Source organism: Mus caroli, chromosome 18 (assembly GCF_900094665.2).
Source record: "Mus caroli chromosome 18, CAROLI_EIJ_v1.1, whole genome shotgun sequence".
Taxonomy (NCBI): domain Eukaryota; kingdom Metazoa; phylum Chordata; class Mammalia; order Rodentia; family Muridae; genus Mus; species Mus caroli.
The window spans coordinates 59,363,872-59,384,580 of NC_034587.1; the positions used below are offsets into that span (position 1 = coordinate 59,363,872).

The 20,709-nt window shown below is 39.8% G+C and overlaps 2 protein-coding genes and 1 long non-coding RNA gene across 4 annotated transcripts in view; 1 reads left to right on the forward strand and 2 right to left on the reverse strand.

The window, feature by feature from the left end:
* Window positions 1-20,709, forward strand: part of LOC110284943 (serine protease inhibitor Kazal-type 10) — a 113,492-nt gene that overhangs the window by 28,716 nt on the left and 64,067 nt on the right. The window lies entirely within an intron of this gene.
* LOC110284946 lies at window positions 3,682-7,921 on the reverse strand. Its single transcript, XR_002376994.1, has 3 exons — window positions 7,882-7,921; window positions 6,326-6,351; window positions 3,682-3,806 (listed from the first exon to the last, which is right to left on the reverse strand). It is a non-coding gene; the product is annotated as an uncharacterized LOC110284946 (long non-coding RNA).
* Window positions 20,442-20,709, reverse strand: part of LOC110284945 (serine protease inhibitor Kazal-type 7) — a 4,000-nt gene continuing 3,732 nt past the window's right edge. Inside the window, exon 4 of the mRNA XM_021150958.2 lies at window positions 20,442-20,487. Within this exon, the coding sequence (XP_021006617.1) occupies window positions 20,442-20,487 (46 nt within the window). The remainder of the gene's footprint in view (window positions 20,488-20,709) is intronic.

Here is a 20,709-nt window from a genome sequence, read left to right on the forward strand (position 1 = left end):
TGTAGACCAGGCTGGCCTCGAACTCAGAAATCCGCCTGCCTCTGCTTCCGGAGTGCTGGGATTAAAGGCGTGCGCCACCAAGCCCGGCTTACCTAGCAGTTTCAATCCTCATCACGGTACACACCAAACAAATAAAAGCGCAGACCCCTAAGAACTTCGCGCTAGACACATCACTTTTAAAAATGTCAACATCATAGTCATTCTTTACTACCCCAAGTGAAACAATGACCCTGAATTACAAGCAATAGATCAACGGTACTTCCTCAAAATGACCGTCCTGTGGGCTTTAAAGGTCATGACTAGCAAAGTGAGAAGAGAGTTCGTGGACTAAAGAAAATACTGAAGTTCTACTTAGCCTATGGAAATTGTACCCATGACAATGGCTACTTGTAATTCCACAGTAAAACCATAAGCAATGTGATTGGAGAGTGAGAAAGGCATTTGAATAAGCATATAATAAATGACTACTAACTCTATGAAACAATACGTATCATTAGCCACTAAAAAAAAAATACAAGACATAATGTCATGGACCACTTCCTACCCATTGTCATGCTTTTCATCAAGATTATGGGTGATAACAAGCATTGGCAAAGGTATATTACTAGTGACATTATAAAACAATGTATCTAATTTGAAAAGGTCTGATGATTCTGAAAATGTTTAAGTATAAACTTACCATATGCTTCCTAGAAAGTCTACTCATAGAATGACACTCAAAGGAAAATCAGCAGTATATGTCTAAGTACACATTTGCATATGAAAAGATAGCAACATTACTCACATTGGCCCAAATAACAGCTCAATGTCCACTAGTGAATGAAAGAGTAGATGCAATTGTCATATTATTCAGCTATAATAAGGCACAAAAAATTAATGCTCCCTACAGCATGGATGGGTCTCAACCACGGCACCAAAAACCAGAAATAAAAGTCTTCATATAGTTTCATTTATAGAAATTGTCTAGATTAGGTAAAATATAAAGGTTGGCTAGTAGTTTCCAGGAGCTAGCTGCCAAGAGTTGAAAGGGTTGGTTTCTTTTCTATAAAAATTATTCTGATTTGACCTAAGGACCACTCCCCAAGAAGAAACCCATGTCTGAAACTGCTAAGCTAACCAAGAATCAGAGACTAGATAGCACAGAGACCTAGGGTAAAACCAAACACTACTGGTCAAAAGAAAAAAATGTATCAGTGAAATGATCCCCAATGACATTCTGCTATGCTCATACATCAATGCCTTATTCAGTGATCATCAGAGAGGGTTCCTTCATCAGCAGATAGGAACAGATGCAGAAACCACAACCAGGTACTATTCAGAAAGCATTTCTAAACTGGAGGTCTCCATCAAATTCTTCCCCTCAGAGCTCAGGGGATGCTGTGGGAGACTGTAAGAACCAGAGAAAATGGAGGACACCAAGAGAATATTAGCCACTGAATCAACTAAGCACATGACATCACAGAGACTGAAGCAGCATGAACAGGGTCTGCATGGATCTGCACCAGGTTCCCTGAGTGTATATTACAGCTTTCAGCTTTGTATTTTTATGGGACTCCTGACTGTGATAATGCATGGGTCTCTCATTCTTGTGTCTGCTCTTGGGACTTTTCCTTCTGTCGGGTTTCTGTATTCAACTTCAATATAATCATTTTTTTTGGTTCATCCTATTAAATTTTATCTTGTCATATTTGGTTGTCAATCTTTTAGAAGCCCACTGTTTTCTAATGAGAGACAGAAATGGGGTAGATCCAGAGAGGAAGGAGGGCACATGGGGAGGAAATGGAAGAAGACAAGGGAGGGAAAGCTATAATCAAGATGTATTGTACAAGAAAAGAATTTGCTTTCAATAAAGGAATATAAATAAATGAATGAATAAAATAACCCTGGAATCCAGTACTAGTAGCTGTTAAGAAATAGGACTTATTATTTACTGGTGTATAAAAAATCTAGAGCATAATGATAAGTTCTTATACCTGAAAGGTTTCTATTTGCCCCAGAACTTCAAGAGAACTTTGTTTAGACTGGAAGTCTAAACAAAGGGTGAAAGTGGAAGACCAATAAAAAGTTTAGGAAGAGAACAGCCATGTGTTTCATCTACTCAAAGGAGCACATGTCATGGAATGACCATGGCCACAACCTGAGAACTGAGGAGATGAGGCTTGGGATCATCTAGAAGATCATCTAGAAGATCTCTTGTACTGTTGGGAAAAACTATAGAGCGGGCTAACTGCCCTGAGTGATAGAGCCAGTGACTATGCAAAGAGCCACAGGGGCACTGACTGTGAAGAAGCTGATAGTAAGTGATCAGCCATGCTGGCTTTCCATCACTGCTCTTTGGCAGAGCAGCGTAACCCAGGAAAACCCTCGGTTCCAGGAGAACGGGATGCTTGTTTCTTCAGTTGGTAGCAACCAAAAGTCATGTAGGCTATTTTTACTAAGACCCACTATGCTATTCCTTCCTTAGGTACTGTCTTTTTTCAATCAGAATAGCCAATCTCATACCCCAAATATGAGATTAAGATGTCCTAAACTGCATAGTTTAAGCATAAATTGAGATTACAACCCAGGTCAATCATATTAGAGCCTTTACTTCTGACAATGTGTCTTGAAACACTGATTCAAAATATCAAGTGATAGCATTTATTTAATTACTTTGTAAAGATTTATTTTTATTTTATGTATGCGAGGACACTGTCGATCATACTTTTCATGCTGAATAGAGTGCTTTAAATCCTGAAATGAGTTTCATGCCCATGATATTGCAATCACTCTTGGGAAATATCTAGTTTCTTAGTTTGTTAAACAAGCGCTTATTAGTAACATAACTGATGCAAGCATTGTGTAAAAATCTAACCATGGATAACTTTATTTCTTTTTATGTCATGCATCTTTTGTGTGGCATCAGGTTAGAAGTGAGACATACAAAAAATTACAATCGTTGGGAATTACATGATTTCTAAAAGGCAGGTAAGATTTCACAAGGAAACCCTCAGAGGTAAGTTATATCTCTGAGTTTTTCTCTGAGAAGACAGATTTACTATTTAATAAGAGATCAAGTTAGACTGAGGTGGAGATGCTGAAGAAGCAGTAGCCCTGGAAAAGCCCAGGAAACACTCTTTAAGGGGATAAAATTTGGTCCAACGCTTTAGAAGCAGAAACAGTTTTTATCCATTTGAAAAATAACTGGAAAGAAGACTTAGTCAGAGCATATGGGAGAGTGAAGGAAAGCTGGAATGTTAGATTTGGAGGTGAGGACATGAGGTTTGAGGGGCTATGAGCCTCCTCAATACCACAGGGACAGACTCAAACCACAGGGACAGACTCAACCTAAAACCTTCTGACTTCAAACACCAAGACATCTTACTTTGATCTGCTCTTGTCAAGGGTAGTTTTTCAAATGTTTTTTTTTTTTCCCCCACATCTACTCTCCCAGGAAAACTAATGTTCAAAGCATATGCCGAGAGGCCTCTCTTACAAACACAGAGGTGGGACTCCGTTCCCCACTTTTCTCCCTCACCCCAAAACCTTCAGAGGCAGCCAGTGACCTACCAATCCTCAGTTTACAGATTCCTATCTCGAGTTATTCATAGACGTTTTCAAAACCAATAAAGACTAGTCAACTTTTATGGCCAGGTACACATTAGACTCTCTGATCTGGGTGGCATGTCAACTTACACGTTGGCGAAACAGTACACGCAGGAATTAGGATATGTAACATTATTGGAAGCGCACAGTGGGCTGACTCTTATGGAGCATATTTGTTTCCTCTGCACGAACTTCTTCTGGTAATGGCTGCACGAAATGACCTAAAACAAAACCCACAGGTTAAACCTCCTCTCCTCCAATGATTTGCTAATGGCTTCTAACATACAGTATGTGTGTTTTGCTTGTTTTGTTTATGTAAAGTTGAGCAATGGTAAAATGTTTCTCCCTTTTAACCCCCAATTATCAAAACTATATTCGGATAAATTCACCAGACCCTTGCGATTATCATTGTGTAAGGTAACTGAGGCTATGTAGCCCAGACTCTTGGCTGCACTGGAAATTTGTTAGAAGGGAAGAGAACCATGTAGGAGAGGTAATAAGAAGGACTGAGCACTTTATATTTGTAGTGGCAGTGATTTTATTTCATCAACGCCATAGTCTAACTGTTGTATCTGGAACAGAATACACCATGTGTTCCTTTCCCAGCACTGGCCATAGTTCAGACCTCTGAGAACTAGGTTTCTGAAATAGAGAGGGAAGAAGTCGTGATGACTGAATCATCCTAATACTTATATTTTCTTTTGTTCCTTCGGCAGCATAAAAGTGGAATAAGCTTTGCTTGTAGCATCGTGAATATTAAAATAAAGATATCTACAAAAAGAAGGGAGGCTGCGAAATTAGACACTGTGTAACTCATTGCTACCAACAATGTCTTACTCCACTAGCAGTGCAGACCACAGGACAGTCACATGCAGTGCACACTACACCAGGTGGTTCTGTGTTCTGGAAGCCTCCAGTATCTCCCATTACAGAGGTCTTTCCAAAGCTTCAACCACTTTGATCTTTATTCCTCCCCTAAGTTCATGTACTAGTTCTCTTGAAATCAACAATTATTTATTAATTGCTTTACTTATATACATTTCAAATGCTATCCCCCTTCTTGGTCCCCCATCCATAAGCCTACCAGCCTATCACCCCTTCTCCTCTAAGAAGGTGCTTCCCCACCCACCTACCCATTCCCACCTTACCCCTCCCGCCTCCCTCTTCCTTGGGGGTATCCACAGGACCAAGTGCATCCCCTCCCACTGAGGCCAGACAAGGCAGTCCTCTGCTACATTTGTAGCAGGTGGGGGCAGGGGCAATGGACTGGCCCATGTACCTTATTAATAATGCTAAATTTATCAAGCATAATCACCATCAAGAATAAATTTGGTAATTTATTATTAAATAATTGCATTTTCTAAAACATTAAAGAACAGAAGTAATTTTTGAAATAAGAGGTTCATTATCAAGTTAAGTAAAATAAGGTCCTTATTCATGTTCTCTGAGGGAAATCCTGTTTCTGTCTCCTTCTGAGCTGAGGGACTAAGTCGGGATGATGTGTTTGGTAGATTCTACCACGTATATCAATACAGCTTTGGTGGGACATTCAGATATGCAAAAGTGACTTCTTAAGCTGGATATGGACATAAGAATAGTACTTTTTAAAGATTTATTTTTATTCTATGCATATGAGTGTTTTGCATATGTGTGTGTGTGTGTATGTATGTGTGTGTGTGTGTGTGTGCGTGTGTGCACTGTGTTCATGTCTGATGCCATTGGAGGGCTGAAACGCTTGCTGCATCCCCAAGAACCAGAGTTAAGAATGGTTCTGAGTCACCATATAGGTGCTATAAACTGAACCTGGTTCTATGGAAGAACAGCTAGTGCTCTTAACTACTGGGCCATCTCTTCAGTCTCTATGGAGAGATTTAATTAAAGAGATGTATGGGGTTTTATTGTTGTTGTTTGTTTTGGTTTGTTTTTAGTACTCTTTTAAAACAATGTTTCCCTGTGGTTTCAGGGATGAGGAATCTGATGTGAATATATTACTCATGTATGCAATTCCCCTCCAATTTAAAAATTACATAAAAATTTATCTGCTCAGTAACATGAGTTGAAATAGCATGTGCCCCCAAATACTTTCCATTGACTAGAATCTAGAAAAATCGGGGGGGGGGGTTCCTTGGCAAGAAGAAAAGACACTGTGAGGCATGGAGGACTTCATCTTAACAACACTAGGTATCACTGACTTAAGTAGAACATAAACTTAGGTTTATGTTGTCTAGATCCCATTCTCATGATTAAAATGGCTAACATTTTCTCTTCAGAGCAAAGTGGTAAATATTTCATCATCATCATCATCATCATCACCACCATCATCATTTTACCATGTGGCTTCTGGGTAACTATCAAACTATGTATATAGCAACCTGAAAACAGCCATGGCTACAAAGGGAGCTGTTGGAAGTAGTACAGTTTGGTGCCAAGAAACTGTCTTTTCCAAAAACAGATGACCCTGCCATGCCTATGCTTGGAGTATGTTATTTGTAAGGAGGTCAGTGGAGATGAGAGGAAATGAAACATTAAAGTAAGGAGTTTCTCTGCCCGTGGTAAAAAGGTGATGAGAGTGTGTGCTCAACCCCAGGGTTGATTTTGACAGCAATATTGAGTCTGAATCATAGGAAACCGAAATGATGAAGATGGAACATGGCCAGATGCTAGCTAACTGTTTCATAATGGCTTAAAATAATAGAAACTCTACAGGGATAGAAACTACTCTCGTACAGAGGTAACTTACCTTAAATGAAGTTTCCCCGATAACATCTGTAATGAAGATTTTAGAATACACAATAAAACAATGAAGTGTTGAAATGTGTAGCCCATTAAATCAGTCACATATTTATATTAACCATGGAAGTCATAGAAAATTGCCCCCATTACACAAGGTTTTTCTGAAACATGACTGATCCCCCAATTGTTTTTCTTTCTCTGTTCTTGTTCAAGAACCTCCGGGGCTGGAGAGATGGTTCAGCAGTTAGGAACATTTGTTGCTTTATGACCACCTGCGAGCTATTTCCAGTATCTACACAGCAACTGAGAACCATTTGTAACTCCAGTCACAGTTTATCTGACACCATCTCCTGGCCTCTATGGACACCAGGCAAAGACAATTATGCAGAAAAAATACACATACATATAAAATAATATACCTTTTAAAAGACCCTTAATATTTTGCCTGAAAACCCTTGAACTACTTCTTCTTTATGCTATTTCATGCTGGCCTTGAGCAGGAAGGACATAGCCTTAAGCTTCGTTATCAGGGAGCCAACAATGTCATCATACACTACTGGGGCCCACAGGTATTGAGCAGATTTGTTTCAGAGAAAGGTCTAATTTTTCATAGTTATCCTAGCTATTTGTTGACAGACACTGCACACACACACATACATACACACATCTTCATAGATGATTATTTCTGTCTCTAATAAAACCTTTCTCTCTATATATATTTCTTCCTGTTGATAAGGAAGTTTCTTTCCATGGAAATTCTATGTCAATAGTTACCCAAATTATTCACAGCTTTGTATTTTATATTCTGCATCTCAGCCTTGGTTTCTTTCAAGCACTGCTCTGGGACAACCCTTCACTTGTCCTCCTACTCCAACACTGATGTAGCAATTAAACCACCTGCTTCTATTGTATCAAGTTCAGGCTGAGACATCCAGAGAGATGATACTGAATAGTCTTTTTATAGCTTGCTATTTCCAAAGCTGCTGATGTTACTTTGTTTAGAATGCTTTGTGTATACATGAGTCTCTCTCTCTCTGTGTCTGTCTGTCTGTCTCTCTCTCCCCCCTCTCTCTGTCTCTCTGCCTCTGTCTCTCTCCCCCTCTCTCTGTCTCTCTGTCTCTGTCTTTCCCTCTCTGTCACACACACACACACACACACACACACACACACACACACCACACACACACACACACACACACACACACACTACTAGTGTGTGTGAGAGTCAAGGGGAAAGAATTAGGAAGAAGAGGTCAAGCAAAAACTGATAGTCAACACAGAAGGCCAAACTATTTCTCATATATTGATTGAAGTCTTCACAGACCAACTGCTTAAAAACCTAAGTCCAAAGCTGACCGTGGTAGATTTCTTGGAATATTTTAAAAACAAACAAACAAAAAACACATCAATCACTCATACTCATTCTGGTTAAGATATTAAATTCTTATCTCAGAGGATGTCCAAACATTCCTACACCTAAACAGAAGTAGTTATTCACTTGTTCTATCACCCTGGCATGTTCAATGCTCCTTCATTTCCTGGAGATCTTTGACAGATGCTTACATAAATAGTAGCTAGTAGCCAAGAGAACCAAGAGGAAAGCTTCTGGCTTTTCCATGAGAAGCAATGCAATTCCTCTCTCTCTCTCTCTCTCTCTCTCTCTCTCTCTCTCTCTCTCTCTCTCTCTCTCTCTCGATTCCTTCAGCCCAGAGTTTCTTCATAAAAGTCCCAAGGCTGAGTTCTGCTACAGAACCGGTGGCAGTGGCCCTATGATAGGAACCTCAGACACGATTATGAAGTCACTCTGCAAGTGTTCTATTTCCACATGACCCCCCCCCCAAAAAAAAAAAGAGTCAATAGGTTCTTGAACACAAAGAAGACTTCTGGGGGAAACATTTCTTGTTAACAGATGGAAGCTCGACACCCTCTTGTTTGGTTTCCTTTCTTGTCATTTGGTTACGTAGAAACATTCTGCTTTTTCTCAATCAAGAGGAAATGAAGGCATACAAGACTAACTTAAAATGAGGATCTCTGGGGATTCTTTGTGCCACCTCTCTTCTCTCAGTCTGAAAATTCTGATTCAGCAAGTACAGAACAAAAAGCTAATAGAATAGAGGATCTATAGTTTTACATGAGAGGGTTACCATCTATCCCTTCCTCTTTATTCCCTAGAGGCAATTGCCGTTTTATTACATCTTACTATACCCACCCTCCCTCTCTGGACATATCCATATTTAACATAAGACATTTAGATAAACAGAGCCCTGGCCATGGAAACTCAAGAGCATTATGTGCTATTTCTATTAGTATTATGGATTTGAAGATCACACACACACACACACACACACACACACACACACACACAATCAGTGATTCTACACTGAAGGGTCTAACATGGCAAATTCAATGAGGCCTAGCTTAGATCTTTACCAAAATGACCCCATGAGAAAAATGAAGCCTACCTTGTAAGAATGTAAGTTTCCAAAAACCCAAGATCTGTTCTCAGATTGCCTGGGAACATGAAGTTAAGAATACTGTAGCCTGGTGGCCAAAGTGAACTCTCTTGGAACAGATGGTTCTTGCCACAGAGCAATAGAGTGAGAAAAAAAATGAAGTCAAGCCACTTAGTTGTCCCATGCCTAAAAGTCTTATCAAGGTAAGTTCTGCCTCTTTTCAGAGCCTCAGTTTCTCCCTCATGAAATAAGCCACCAGTCTTGTAGATTTTGGAAGTCAATTGCAGATTGTGAGGTACAATGTACAAACCACTTAGGACATATATTCCCTTCAGCCCATTCTTGGGGTGCCATGGTAAGTTCTGAATTCTCGTCTTAGGGTGGGACTTTGTAGACTGTCAATATGGTGAGAAATCTAGATACTAAGTATTACAAATAGTGGTGAACCATGGCTATTTGCTATGAGAAATCAAGATGCATAAAGACATTAGAAGATCTTTGAGTGCTTTGAGGATTTCAAATAGAATACCATGGTCATTTTCTAGTTTGGGGGTAAGGACAACAGGAATGGCAGCTGACATTCACACTATTCCTCATAATAGCTTGCGGTCTCTCCATCCCACAGCTCAGAAAACTAGTGCAGAGAACTAGAAAGGAATTCCCTCCAGGTTCCTGCTACACTGGTTAGTAGCTGCTGTGTTCAAATTTAGAGCTAATTCCAGAACTCACTAATGTAATATTGCATGATCTCCCTCTTTGAATTAGCATAAAAAGCACAGAGGTCAGGGAACATCTTATTCTTTGCTGCATCTTGTGATTCTAGCCCTGTGCTAGCACTTTGTGCATCAATGAGTGCTGATCAAAAGATTTGTCTGAACAAATTGTTTTTCTGATTACTCAAGACGTTTAACTATAAGCAGGCTGGATCGTGGGGACCTGAATTCCTTACTTGAGAGCAAAAATCAAAGGTTTAATCACAATATCTTAGAGATACTGATTCACCATTCTCTTTGAATAGTAAACCAGAGAAAATTCTGTCTTGTGGCTTTTATGATTTCTGCCCCTAGACCCCCTCTCCACCTCTCTCTATAGAGTCCAACACACCTCAGGCTGGCCTCAAACCTCAAACCCACAACCTCAGCCTTCCAAGGGCTGCGTTCATAGGTATGGTCCATCCCATCTGGCAGGCACTTTTTGACATCCGTTAATGACAGCCATGAAGTACATTTTTCAAACTGTCCTCCACTAAAAAGCATTACCTCACCATCTCTGAGATGACAGTATCGCAGGGCATCCCTTAGGTGGCAAGAAGTCAAGAGGCTGCTGTTAAGCAGCATATGGGAGCTATAAGCCAAAAACAGAGGAAAAGTAAGAATAGAAAGATGAACAGCAAAAGGTGCTGAACTGAGGAAGGCCAGCGCTAGTGCTGAGGCAGAAGAGACCAAGTAGTACCAGGGAAGTGTCATTCCCACCCTGCCTCTGTATTTGCGCTCTTTCAAACAAGACGGTTGATCACATATCATCCAAACCATCAAAACCCAAAAGCATACAGCCTGGGACCACGTCTCATTGTTCGTTTAATTCTCAAAGCATGCCCCCCCCAGAGATTTCCAAGACAGAAATTGCATGAAATGAGGTGGCCATCCAATGACCATTGTGATCTTGTGATGTCTTTCCCAGTGCACAGCAACTGAAATCGCTTTTCCTGAGACACAATTGCCTTTCATGAGCACTCAGAGGCACGTGACCTCCCAAGGGCAAACATTTAAATTACCTACCATTTGCTTCATAAAAAAGAAAGTGAAGACGAATGACAAATAATTACTGTGTCTATAGGCATTTTCTCAGTCCCATGCTTCACCATTATGATCCAAGAAGCTTTTCTCTACTTTTCAGAGAATCCAAAAAGAGGGACTACAGGTGAAGACTCTCACACTGACTGATGTAATGTACTAGGGAGCAAACAATAACTTCCAATCCACCACATTCGATTCAGAGTCTTTGAAGTTACAATTTGACTTTATTTTCAAAAGAATCAAAACGAAGCTTCTTTTTATTCTAGATCATAATTTTGTGGGGAGTGCAGTGTAGGGGAAGCTGAATAAAATCTCAAGGATGCCACGTATGTGTTACCCTTCACATATGTTTAAAAAATGAAAGCCTTCAATCGGTCAAAGAGTCTCCTGGATCCTAACTACCTACCTCTTCTTTAGCTGTCAAGGGAGGTCTAGAACACGCTTGACTGGTATGAGGAAATGAGGAATGGTTTCCAGCCATTGAAGAATTCAAATCTGGGAGGTAGTCTGATCCTGTCTTGCCTGTCTTGCCCTTGGAGGATTCATTTCCACTCTCAAAACAAAAAACAAAAAACAAACAAACAAAAAACAAAAACAAAAAATAAAACACACGCACACACACACACACACACACAAAACCCCACCACAGTTGAGAGGAAAATCCACCCCTCACTGTTTATGATGTTTTGGAAGTACAAATCTGTGAAACAAACTGATGCTCTCCACCTTAAAAAGGGATGCGAGCATCAAAGACAGGGGTGTGGCAGAGAGCCCTAAAAGGCTACCCCAGTGGCATGCATCAGACTCTGTCAGCTCTCTTGAGCTTCAGACCTGTACACAAGCCCCAGACCCAGTCTATGTCACTGCTAGGACTTTCTGTGAGCCTCATTCTGACCCTGGCCCACACCATCTTCTTCTCTTTCTCACTTCTAGACTTATGGTAAAATCTGCAGCTGCTGGAAAATTTCAGCTTACCTCTCACAAAAATCTTTAAGTGCTCAGGATATGTCTGCCATGCTTATCTGTTTCTATTCATCTGGCCCTTATGGGCACAGAACCATCTTGCCGATTTAAAAGAACCAACACAGTTGTAAATTATAGGCACTGTTCTTATGTGTGGATGGAAGGGGGTAAAATGGGATGAAGAAAATGATTGTTGGATGAGCTTGGGGTTCAGCTTCTGGATAGATGTTTGCCGAGCCGGTTTGTGTTAACCCTGCACGATAAAGCTGTTTCCTGGATTACATCAGTTTGGGTATCTTGTTTCCCAATGCACCCCCCACCCCACAATACCTAGACTATAGAATGAGACTGTGTCTTACTCCTCTCCCTAAATATAGTCCATGATCATAACTGAATAATATACTGTGACTTGAACCCAAAGTTATGACTTCAAGTTCATATTCTTAACTTTCATATTAAGTTATTGTCCCTTTATCTATGAGGCATGGATTCAAAGAGAGCAATGATGCTGTTTAAGTTGCTTAAAAGGCTTTATCACTGCATAAAAGAATTCTCTGGGCTATGAAATACGTTACTGAATGAGAGTAAAATGGTTTAATCATGTTCTTGAACAGTAAGCCCTCACATAATTATTTTATAGTAGTAATAGTTAGACATTCTTAACCAAAGGCAAAGGATACACTGAACTCATTATAAGAATGTGGTATTTGGATTCACCATAATGCAGTGAGTATGTATTGTTTCTCTTTGTAAAAATGAGAGATTTGAGACACTAAAAGTGAAGTGACTTGACCAGTTATATATTATGTAAGACTGGAAGCCAATAGAAACCTAGTTTAACCTCAGTTCATTTGAGATTAGAGAATCTATTGGCATTAATTAATAGCCATTTGAGCCAGGCATGGTGGTGCACACCTTTAATCCCAGCACTTGGCAGGCAGAGGCAGGTGAATTTCTGAGTTTGAGGCCAGTTGGGTCTACAGAGTGAGTTCCAGGACAGCCACAGCTACACAGAGAAACCCTGTCTCGAAAAACAAAAACAAAAACAAATAGCCATTTGAATCTAAAATAACTTGCATATAACCAACTTTGGTATGAAAAAGTTAATTCTTAGCAAAACACAAAACCATATGGCAAAACATTAGTTTGCTTCTAAGTTACATCTTCCACACTATACAAGGTATAAAGAGGAGCTTTTATTGTAGATGGGAAAATAAGTCTATGATGGCTAATCTCTATGGTCAACTTTACTGGATTAAGAATCACGTATCTGACATGTGTCAAGGTGGGTCCATGTGGGCATTGACAAATTGGCTTAAAGTAAGGTACCAGAACCTACCATGGGTATTGGCAGCACCATCCCATGGACTACAGTTCTGGACTGAAGAGCTAAGAGAAAAAGGAAAAACAGACGAGCACCAGGATGCATCTTTCTGCTTCCTGACTGGACACAATGTGACAAGGTACAGTATGCTTCTGCCACCATGAGGGACTATGACCTGTCCAGCTATGAACAACAGTGATTTTTTTCCCCTAACAATGAGAAAAGCAATGAACAAATCACCTTTAGATTAAGTAAATATATTAATTTTATACCACATATGGAAAGAATAAACATTTATTTCCAAACAAGTTTTCATATAGAATAAAATGGAAATGACTTATTTGGAGGTTTTTTTTTTTTTCCAGCTCTTAATTTGTGCCGGCTGACATGGAGTTTTCTTCAACCTTTGTATAAAAAAAAATAATTGCCAGATTCAAGTTGCACAGCAAAAACTGGGATTATCATGATTGCCCTTCTTGGGAAGGTAGAGGATGTTTTAGAAAAGGGCCTTGTATTTATATTCACATAGAAGATAAGTTTACTAAATGATTCAAAAATATGTTGAAGTCCTCAATAACCATGAAATGGACACATGTATCATGTGTTTTAAGAAATTTTAAATCTGTGTTGGTCATAGACAATGAGTTAATCAATGTTCATTTCTAACCAATAAAGTAAGAATATCCCCCTGACACAGACCTGTCATGAGCATGCCTGACTGATTGTTTCCAACAAGAGAACTGCAGTTCACAGCAGAGATTAGATGAAGGTCAGCCACCTTCCAGGGACATCTTAGGAGACTTCATTGTACAGAAGGGAGTTGGGGTGGATGGTTGACTCCAATTCTGAGATTCCGCAATCAGGGACTTATTGTCAGTCTAATTTATCTTTGTCATGAAAGAACTCCAAGATTTTCTGAACATAGCTTCTCAGTTGAGAAGACAAATGTCAATAATAGGGCTTATTGTTCTTTTTTTGGCATGGAAATGTACACACTACTGTTCTTGAAGTGGTGACAGTGGCTAAAGGCAGAAATATTGAGGGGGAGAGAATTGAGCTGCTATGAGTCACCGAGACTCATTTAAGTTCTGTGTTACATCCTGGCCAGATGTGTCATCTCAATTAAGAAATGGCTATTTCCATGAACAGAACCCTAAACTAATTTAAAAAGACTTAGTGAGTCAACTGGAAAAGAATTCCTTCTGAAAGATGATTACGTAATATGACTTAAATTAATGCCAGTTTACATTTGGCTGGCATATTAGCATTACTTAGTGTGTTCACATCTGTTAGTTGACTAACATATAGGCTTGAGGTGGGTAGTGTCATTTTCTCGTTTTATAGATAGAGACTGGTCTTTAGGGAGGTTAAGTCACCTAAGATCTCAGAGCTACAGAATGATGGCAGGGCTTCAGACTCAGGTCCTTGCGTACAGTTCTCACCTTCATGCAATAGTTTCCTCTTCATGTGGGTTTGGTGCAGTGATTGCGATGGTTGCTATCACCAGCTATTTGGTTTTCTCATTTCCATGCCCCTTTAACTGGAAGGCTTCTAGGACAGGTTACAGCATGGTTCTAATATTGTAAGTGCATTCCTCAATCCTAGTTGCCATGGTTTGAGCACTGACACAGTGTCCAATACGAAATGTTTAGTTTACATACAGTGAGTAAGTACAATGAGTGTAGCCAGTGAGAGAGATAGCCAAGTACCTATGAATCTACCTGTTTTCTGTAGAAAAAACATCCGGCATCCTCGAAGCGCTGGGATTATGATCTGTGTGAATATGTTCATGATCCACTGTGCAGACTGAGTGCTCCCGGACTCTTTGACAATGATTGCCATGTTTCCAAGCAGGACTGACTAAAAGTTCAAGTATGTGTGGATGGACCAGGAACTAGAAATTTAGGCTACAGAGGTTGTCTGGTGGTTGAGGATGAGGTCTGATCCCCAGGACATATATAGTGGCTCCGAACCATCTTTAAATCAATCTTGAGGGGATTCGGTGCTCTCCTGGCTGCTGGGTCACTGCACACATATGCTGGACAGATATACAGGCAGGCAAAATATTTATACATACAAGAAAATAAAAACAAATAAAAGTTTCAAATTTGTTGAGGAGCTAGAGGCATTTATGTACAGTCTCAAAGGTTATACTTAGTAATTATACAAACGCTTTTAAAAGGAAGAAGAGCATTTTGCACTTCTCTGTCTGCCTAGGTGGAGAGAAGAAAAAAAAGACCATAGATATGCAAATATTCTTGTGCTTTATGTATAAATATAATATAAATAAAATCATATTTATGATGTTAGTGTCAGCATGTAAACATCGGGTATGCATGTAAAAACTAAAAGGCTTCTTACGGATTGTGATTTTCATGAGTTAGGAGGACAGATAAGGAAAATCTTCCTTGTGTATATAGAAATTTATTCATCCATAAAGAAAATAAAATTATGGCATTTGCAGGAAAATGTATATATGTGGGAATCATTATAATAAGCAAAGTAAGCCACCAGGAAAGAGAAATATGCCAGTTTTCCACTTATCCACTTATCAATGTGACTATATATATATATATATATATATATGCATACATACATATATAATTAAAATATATACACATGACATAAAAACATAAAGTGGACTATTAGGAGCAGGAAGGAAACCAGTAAAAGAATAAAAGAAAAACAAAGGAAGATAATGAGCACTGATTGAGGGATTAAGCTGGATCAATTTCCACAGTTCTTCTTTTATCAAAAGATTCATTTAGAAGGTGTCCTGAATTTTGTTTCATTCATTGTGGAAACTTTTATGGAGGAAGAAGAAAGGCAGCCAGAAGGATACACTCCTGCTATGTCCCGTGCTTTCTCTGTCCATTTAACCTTTTTAGGTTGCTTCTATGGCCACACCCCAACTATTTTTAGCAAACTAATAGGTCCCTAGAAACAAAACGTCCTTATGGTCAAAGAAGCCTATAATATTTAAGAAAGAAGCACATTTTTTTCTTAAAATTCAATGTATTGGTGCTCTTAGCAAATCCCAAACTCAGAGCAAATTTACATCCATGTCTATTGCCTTGTCTGCCCTATGTCTTATTTATTTAATCACAAGTCATCAGTAATACAAGACTGCACATGGCAGACACATGGTTTAATAACAACACAAATGTTCCAATGTCCACCAACCCGATGCATGAACTATTTCTTCACGATGTTTCATAAGTTTACTCCCTCACATCTATTCTTTACTGACACTCTGGCTACCAGCTGCTGCCTGCCTCCACCTCTGCCTCCTTCCTTAGGCTAAAAACACTCATTAGCCATCCACGTGCCTTCACGTGTGGAGGCAGTGATGTAGTTCTCTTGCTCTTTGTATTTGCTGAATAATACTTGTTTCATTTGCTGTTTTCAAGCAATATAGAATTTGGCTGGAGGAATCTAAGGCATTAGAATAGTGAGTGTATAGTTTTATATACATTCAAAATTGGGTTTGTTTTAATGTTTCTTTCTCTGAAAGTTTAAACATTACATATTCAAGTGAGGCACCATTACCTATAGGGTTGGTAGAAGAAAAATAAACAAGATCACCAAAACCAGGACCCTGCTATGAGGAATCACAAAAGCAGAAGAGAAACATTGTATTTTTTTATCCAAATCAGAAAATGGCATAGATCTTCCAAAGTCTCTGATAGGTGGTTGTATATTTTTATTCTGTCACAGTCAAGGTACTTGGTTGACTTCTGGTATGACAGATGTGGTAGCTCAGGGCAATAACAGGCGGGATGGTACTTAGGATAGATAGAGGTAGGAAAAAAAACATTAAATTCAAAATTACCTAGGTAGTTAGCAGGAAATTTATGACAATCACAGATTTTTGCAGTTGTTTCTTAAACCCACCATTTGTTGGCTAACTACTTACCAGGCAGAGTATTATATATTCTATATACACTGGTTGAAGCCAACCTATAAGAAACAGGTAAAGCAGAAGCGCGGTGAAATCCAATCCGTGGTGGGTTTCAGTGTGCACCTTGAGGCTTTGTTTATAGAAGGAGGAAGGGAACACGCACAGAATGCAAGTTGGGGGTGCAGGAAGTCACAGAGGACAGGTGTGGTGTGGCCATCCTCAGGGCAGAGTGCTCATATACAGGCAATAGAAACCACGGATGAGGAGAAGCGCAACAGATGAGGAGCAGCACATTTTAAAGAACAGTCATGCCCTAAAGCTATACTTGTTCTTTGAGGAGTCCCTACAGTGTGGTCAGCTAGATTTAGTTGTTTTAGCATCTGAGCCTACTGCTGGTGAGTATCAAATGCCTCACACTCCAGAGAGGATTCAACAACCGCTAAGTGATCCAAGTTTCCAGGAACATTTTAATAGAATTTCTCCTTTGTTTGCCCAGAGCTCTTCAAAAAGATGACTTCCATATTGTCTCGTGACTTTGGGTGCATGAGGTTTCTGGATGCATCCATGACTGTGTGTTTAATTAAGGCCATTGTCACTCTCTAGCTTCTATAGCCTGGATCTGTTTGCTTACTATTAGAGAACATTGGCAAAGTTATTACTTCAACATCTTGCTCTCTGACACAGACTCGGGTTACTTGTTTCAGAAAGACTGAACTATTGGGTGAAGTAATGTCTGCTTGACTTAAATCCTCAATGTAGTTTAAAATGAAACAGGGTGAGGTGTCTTAGAATCTGTGTCAACTTCAATTCTGGAAACAGGTCTTTGGCTATGAAACAAATTCACTTAAGTTACTTTATTTGTATATTTTTACAATCTTACAGCAACTTTCTTTTCTAGTTATAAAGGAAAATTCCAAAGTGGTGTTACAAGAGATGGCAAAAGAGTGTAACAAGGAGTCTTAGATTATGGCGTGTACCAGCTCACTGCCTTGTGGGCCACTCCCTGAATGCTCATAGAGGCATTAATCACTCTCCATTGTTTGTGTATTTTTAAGTGCTTTTCAGGAAGTGTGATAAGCCATTCAGTGTGGGTTGGTGCAGAACACCAGCTCACAAAGCTAGATCAGGCGTTGATACTCCAATTTTGTTTTTTGCTGATTTCTCATTTATTGCCAAAATTAAATTTATTTAAAATTTGAACATATGGTTCTCAACATAGTAGAGAAGGCAGATAGTGACTAGAATGGAAGTATAATATTGTAAGAGCTAATCTAATTGTTCCTGTCTGAAAGAACTGCAGGAATGGAGATGGAGAGGAGCCTGAGGAAAAGAAGGTCCAGCGACAGGCCCAAAGTGGGACCCAGATCAAGGAGAGGTCCCAAGGCCTGACACTATTACTGAGGCTATGGAGCACTCACAAAAAGAGACCTAGCATGACTACCTTCTGAAGGACCCAAAAAGCAAATGAAAGAGTCAGAGGCAGATATTTGCACCCAATCAATGGACAGAAGCTGCTGAACCCTGTGGTTGAATTAGGGGGAAGAAGCTGAGGAGGAGATTGACTCTGTAGGAGGACCAGCAGTCTCAATAAATCTGGACCCCCGAGATCTCTCAGATACTGAAACACCAACTAGGCAGCATACACATATACATGTATGTGTTGAGGCCCCCCAACACATACACAGCAGAGGACTGCCCGGTTTGGGTTTAGTCAGAGAAGATGCACCTAACCCTCAAGAGACTGGAGGCTCGGGGGGGGGGGTGAAGAGGAGGTATTGGATGTGGTATGGGGGTATACCAGGAGAGGAATAAAATCTGGAGTTTAAAATAAAAATAAAATTAAAAAAAAAGAGCTAATCTAGGAGAAACACACAGGTCAAACCTTTTAGAGAAGATAGCGTTAGGGCTGAAAGGTGGTACAGAAACCAGAAAGCTGGGAAGAGGTATAAGCACGTGCTAACTTGGCATGTTCACACAAGGTATGATGCTCTTGTATCTTCTTTCAATTCTCATACTTCACATGACTGTTCTTATGCCATTTCTCCAGTCTCTATGGTGCCATACTTGCCACATCCCAGGACCTTGAAGAGACATATAGAAGACCAACCAGTGGGTGGTGGCATTTCCCATCTTTGTAGGTATCCTATGGCTTCAGACACAGATAGAAAGTGAAAGCCATATGGTCCTGGTCATCACCCAGGCTCAGCAAATGGGTGGAAAAATAGTGTTACAGAATCTTAGGTGACACACAACAGGACGCTGATGAAGACAGCTCCACTGTTCCATGTAGAGGGTACTCAGGGCTGCTAACAGAATACCACGGTGGAGGACTGGATGGTATTCCCTGCTCTCTAAAGGTTCTGGTTTTATTTTCAAAGCTTGATGAAAAACATTCCTCCTTTTCTTTTCTATTAAAAAAAAAAACCCTCAAGGGATAAGCTCACTTCTGAAGTGTTCTGTCTCTAGAGTAATCAAGTAGTTTTAATCTTGTAAAATTTTTACTTAGTTTATTATTTATTTGTGTTATATACTAAGTGTTTTCTGTTGGCACACACATGGTGTGTGTACACATGCATCTGTGAATGAAGGACAGTGGTTAACCTCGGGTTTAATTCCTTAGAGCTTCTTGATAGGTCCTCAGCCTCTCTGGTTTGGTTAGATGCTCTGACCACTAAACCCCAGGGCCCCACTTGTACCTACTTCCCTAGCCCTGGAATAACATGTGCATATCATCACTACTGGCTTTCAACATCGATGCTATGAATCAAACTCATGTCCTCATGCTTGCTTGGCAACCATTTTACCAACTGAACCATCTCCCCAGCTCTTTGGAGAAGTAGGTGTTAAAGAAGACCTAGTTCTCATCTTCAGCTATTTGGAAATTTATTTCTTGGGAAAGGAGCAAACTTCTTTATCTAGAGGTCTTACTAGGTGTGTTGGTTGATGGTAAATTTCAGCTATAGGTAAGTACAGCATCCATATAATAGGACTTCTACATCAATGTTTGGATTTTCCCATGGGGTGGTACTTTTCCTTCTGTATTTTGTTGGAGATTGCTCCAGAAGCTATGGAATGCTAAAAACAAACAAACAAACAAACAGAAAGAAAGAAAGAAAGAAAGGAAGGAAGGAAGGAAGGAAGGAAGGAAGGAAGGAAGGAAGGAAGGAAGAACCATGTCCCTGGGAATGACTTTTTAGAATGAAAGAAGTTTGGTTTTTGGAACTATATTAAAAAGATAGAAATAAACATGAATACCATCCATAGTCAATAGGTACAGACTGGAAGAGAGGAGGACTGAGCTGAACATCTGCGCGTGTTGGGGTGTGCTTTGTTTTGAAGATCAGTCAGTGTTTATTGTTCAAAACTGTCTCCTGCACAACAACTATTGTCTATTTCTCGAATTACTTTATATTTGCGATTCTGTAACTCATCCATGAATCAAATACAAACTGAAGTAAAAGTAAACTTTCTTGGAGAGATTTATTTTAATTCAGACACCAAAACAGGTATTATATTAGGAGACACAAGTTGATAGGAATGATCACAAGGACTTTCTGCAGTCAGTGATGGTGACTGAATCTAGATCCGACTCCACCAGAACATCAACAAAGAAGGGACCTCGATCAGAGCCCATCTGTAATGCACATGATGAAGGCATCACTGTTCTTTCTATGTCCATGGAGAGATCAGCAGTGCCCTTCATGAAGAAACTGGATTTTTCCATTGCTTCTCCTGGGGGAAGACATGAATAACAAGAGTGAACAAAGGCAGAAATAGAAGTTGAAAAAAGTACAAAAACAAAGAAAGTGGTGGTGGGACCTCCTTATGGCTAAGAACAGGACTGCGGAGCAATCCTGTGCAATACTGTCTGGGTTTGGTGGCTGATTATGGGATGGATCCCCCAAGTTAGAATCACAGGTTGGGTCTGAGACCAGAGAACATGCCTACATATAC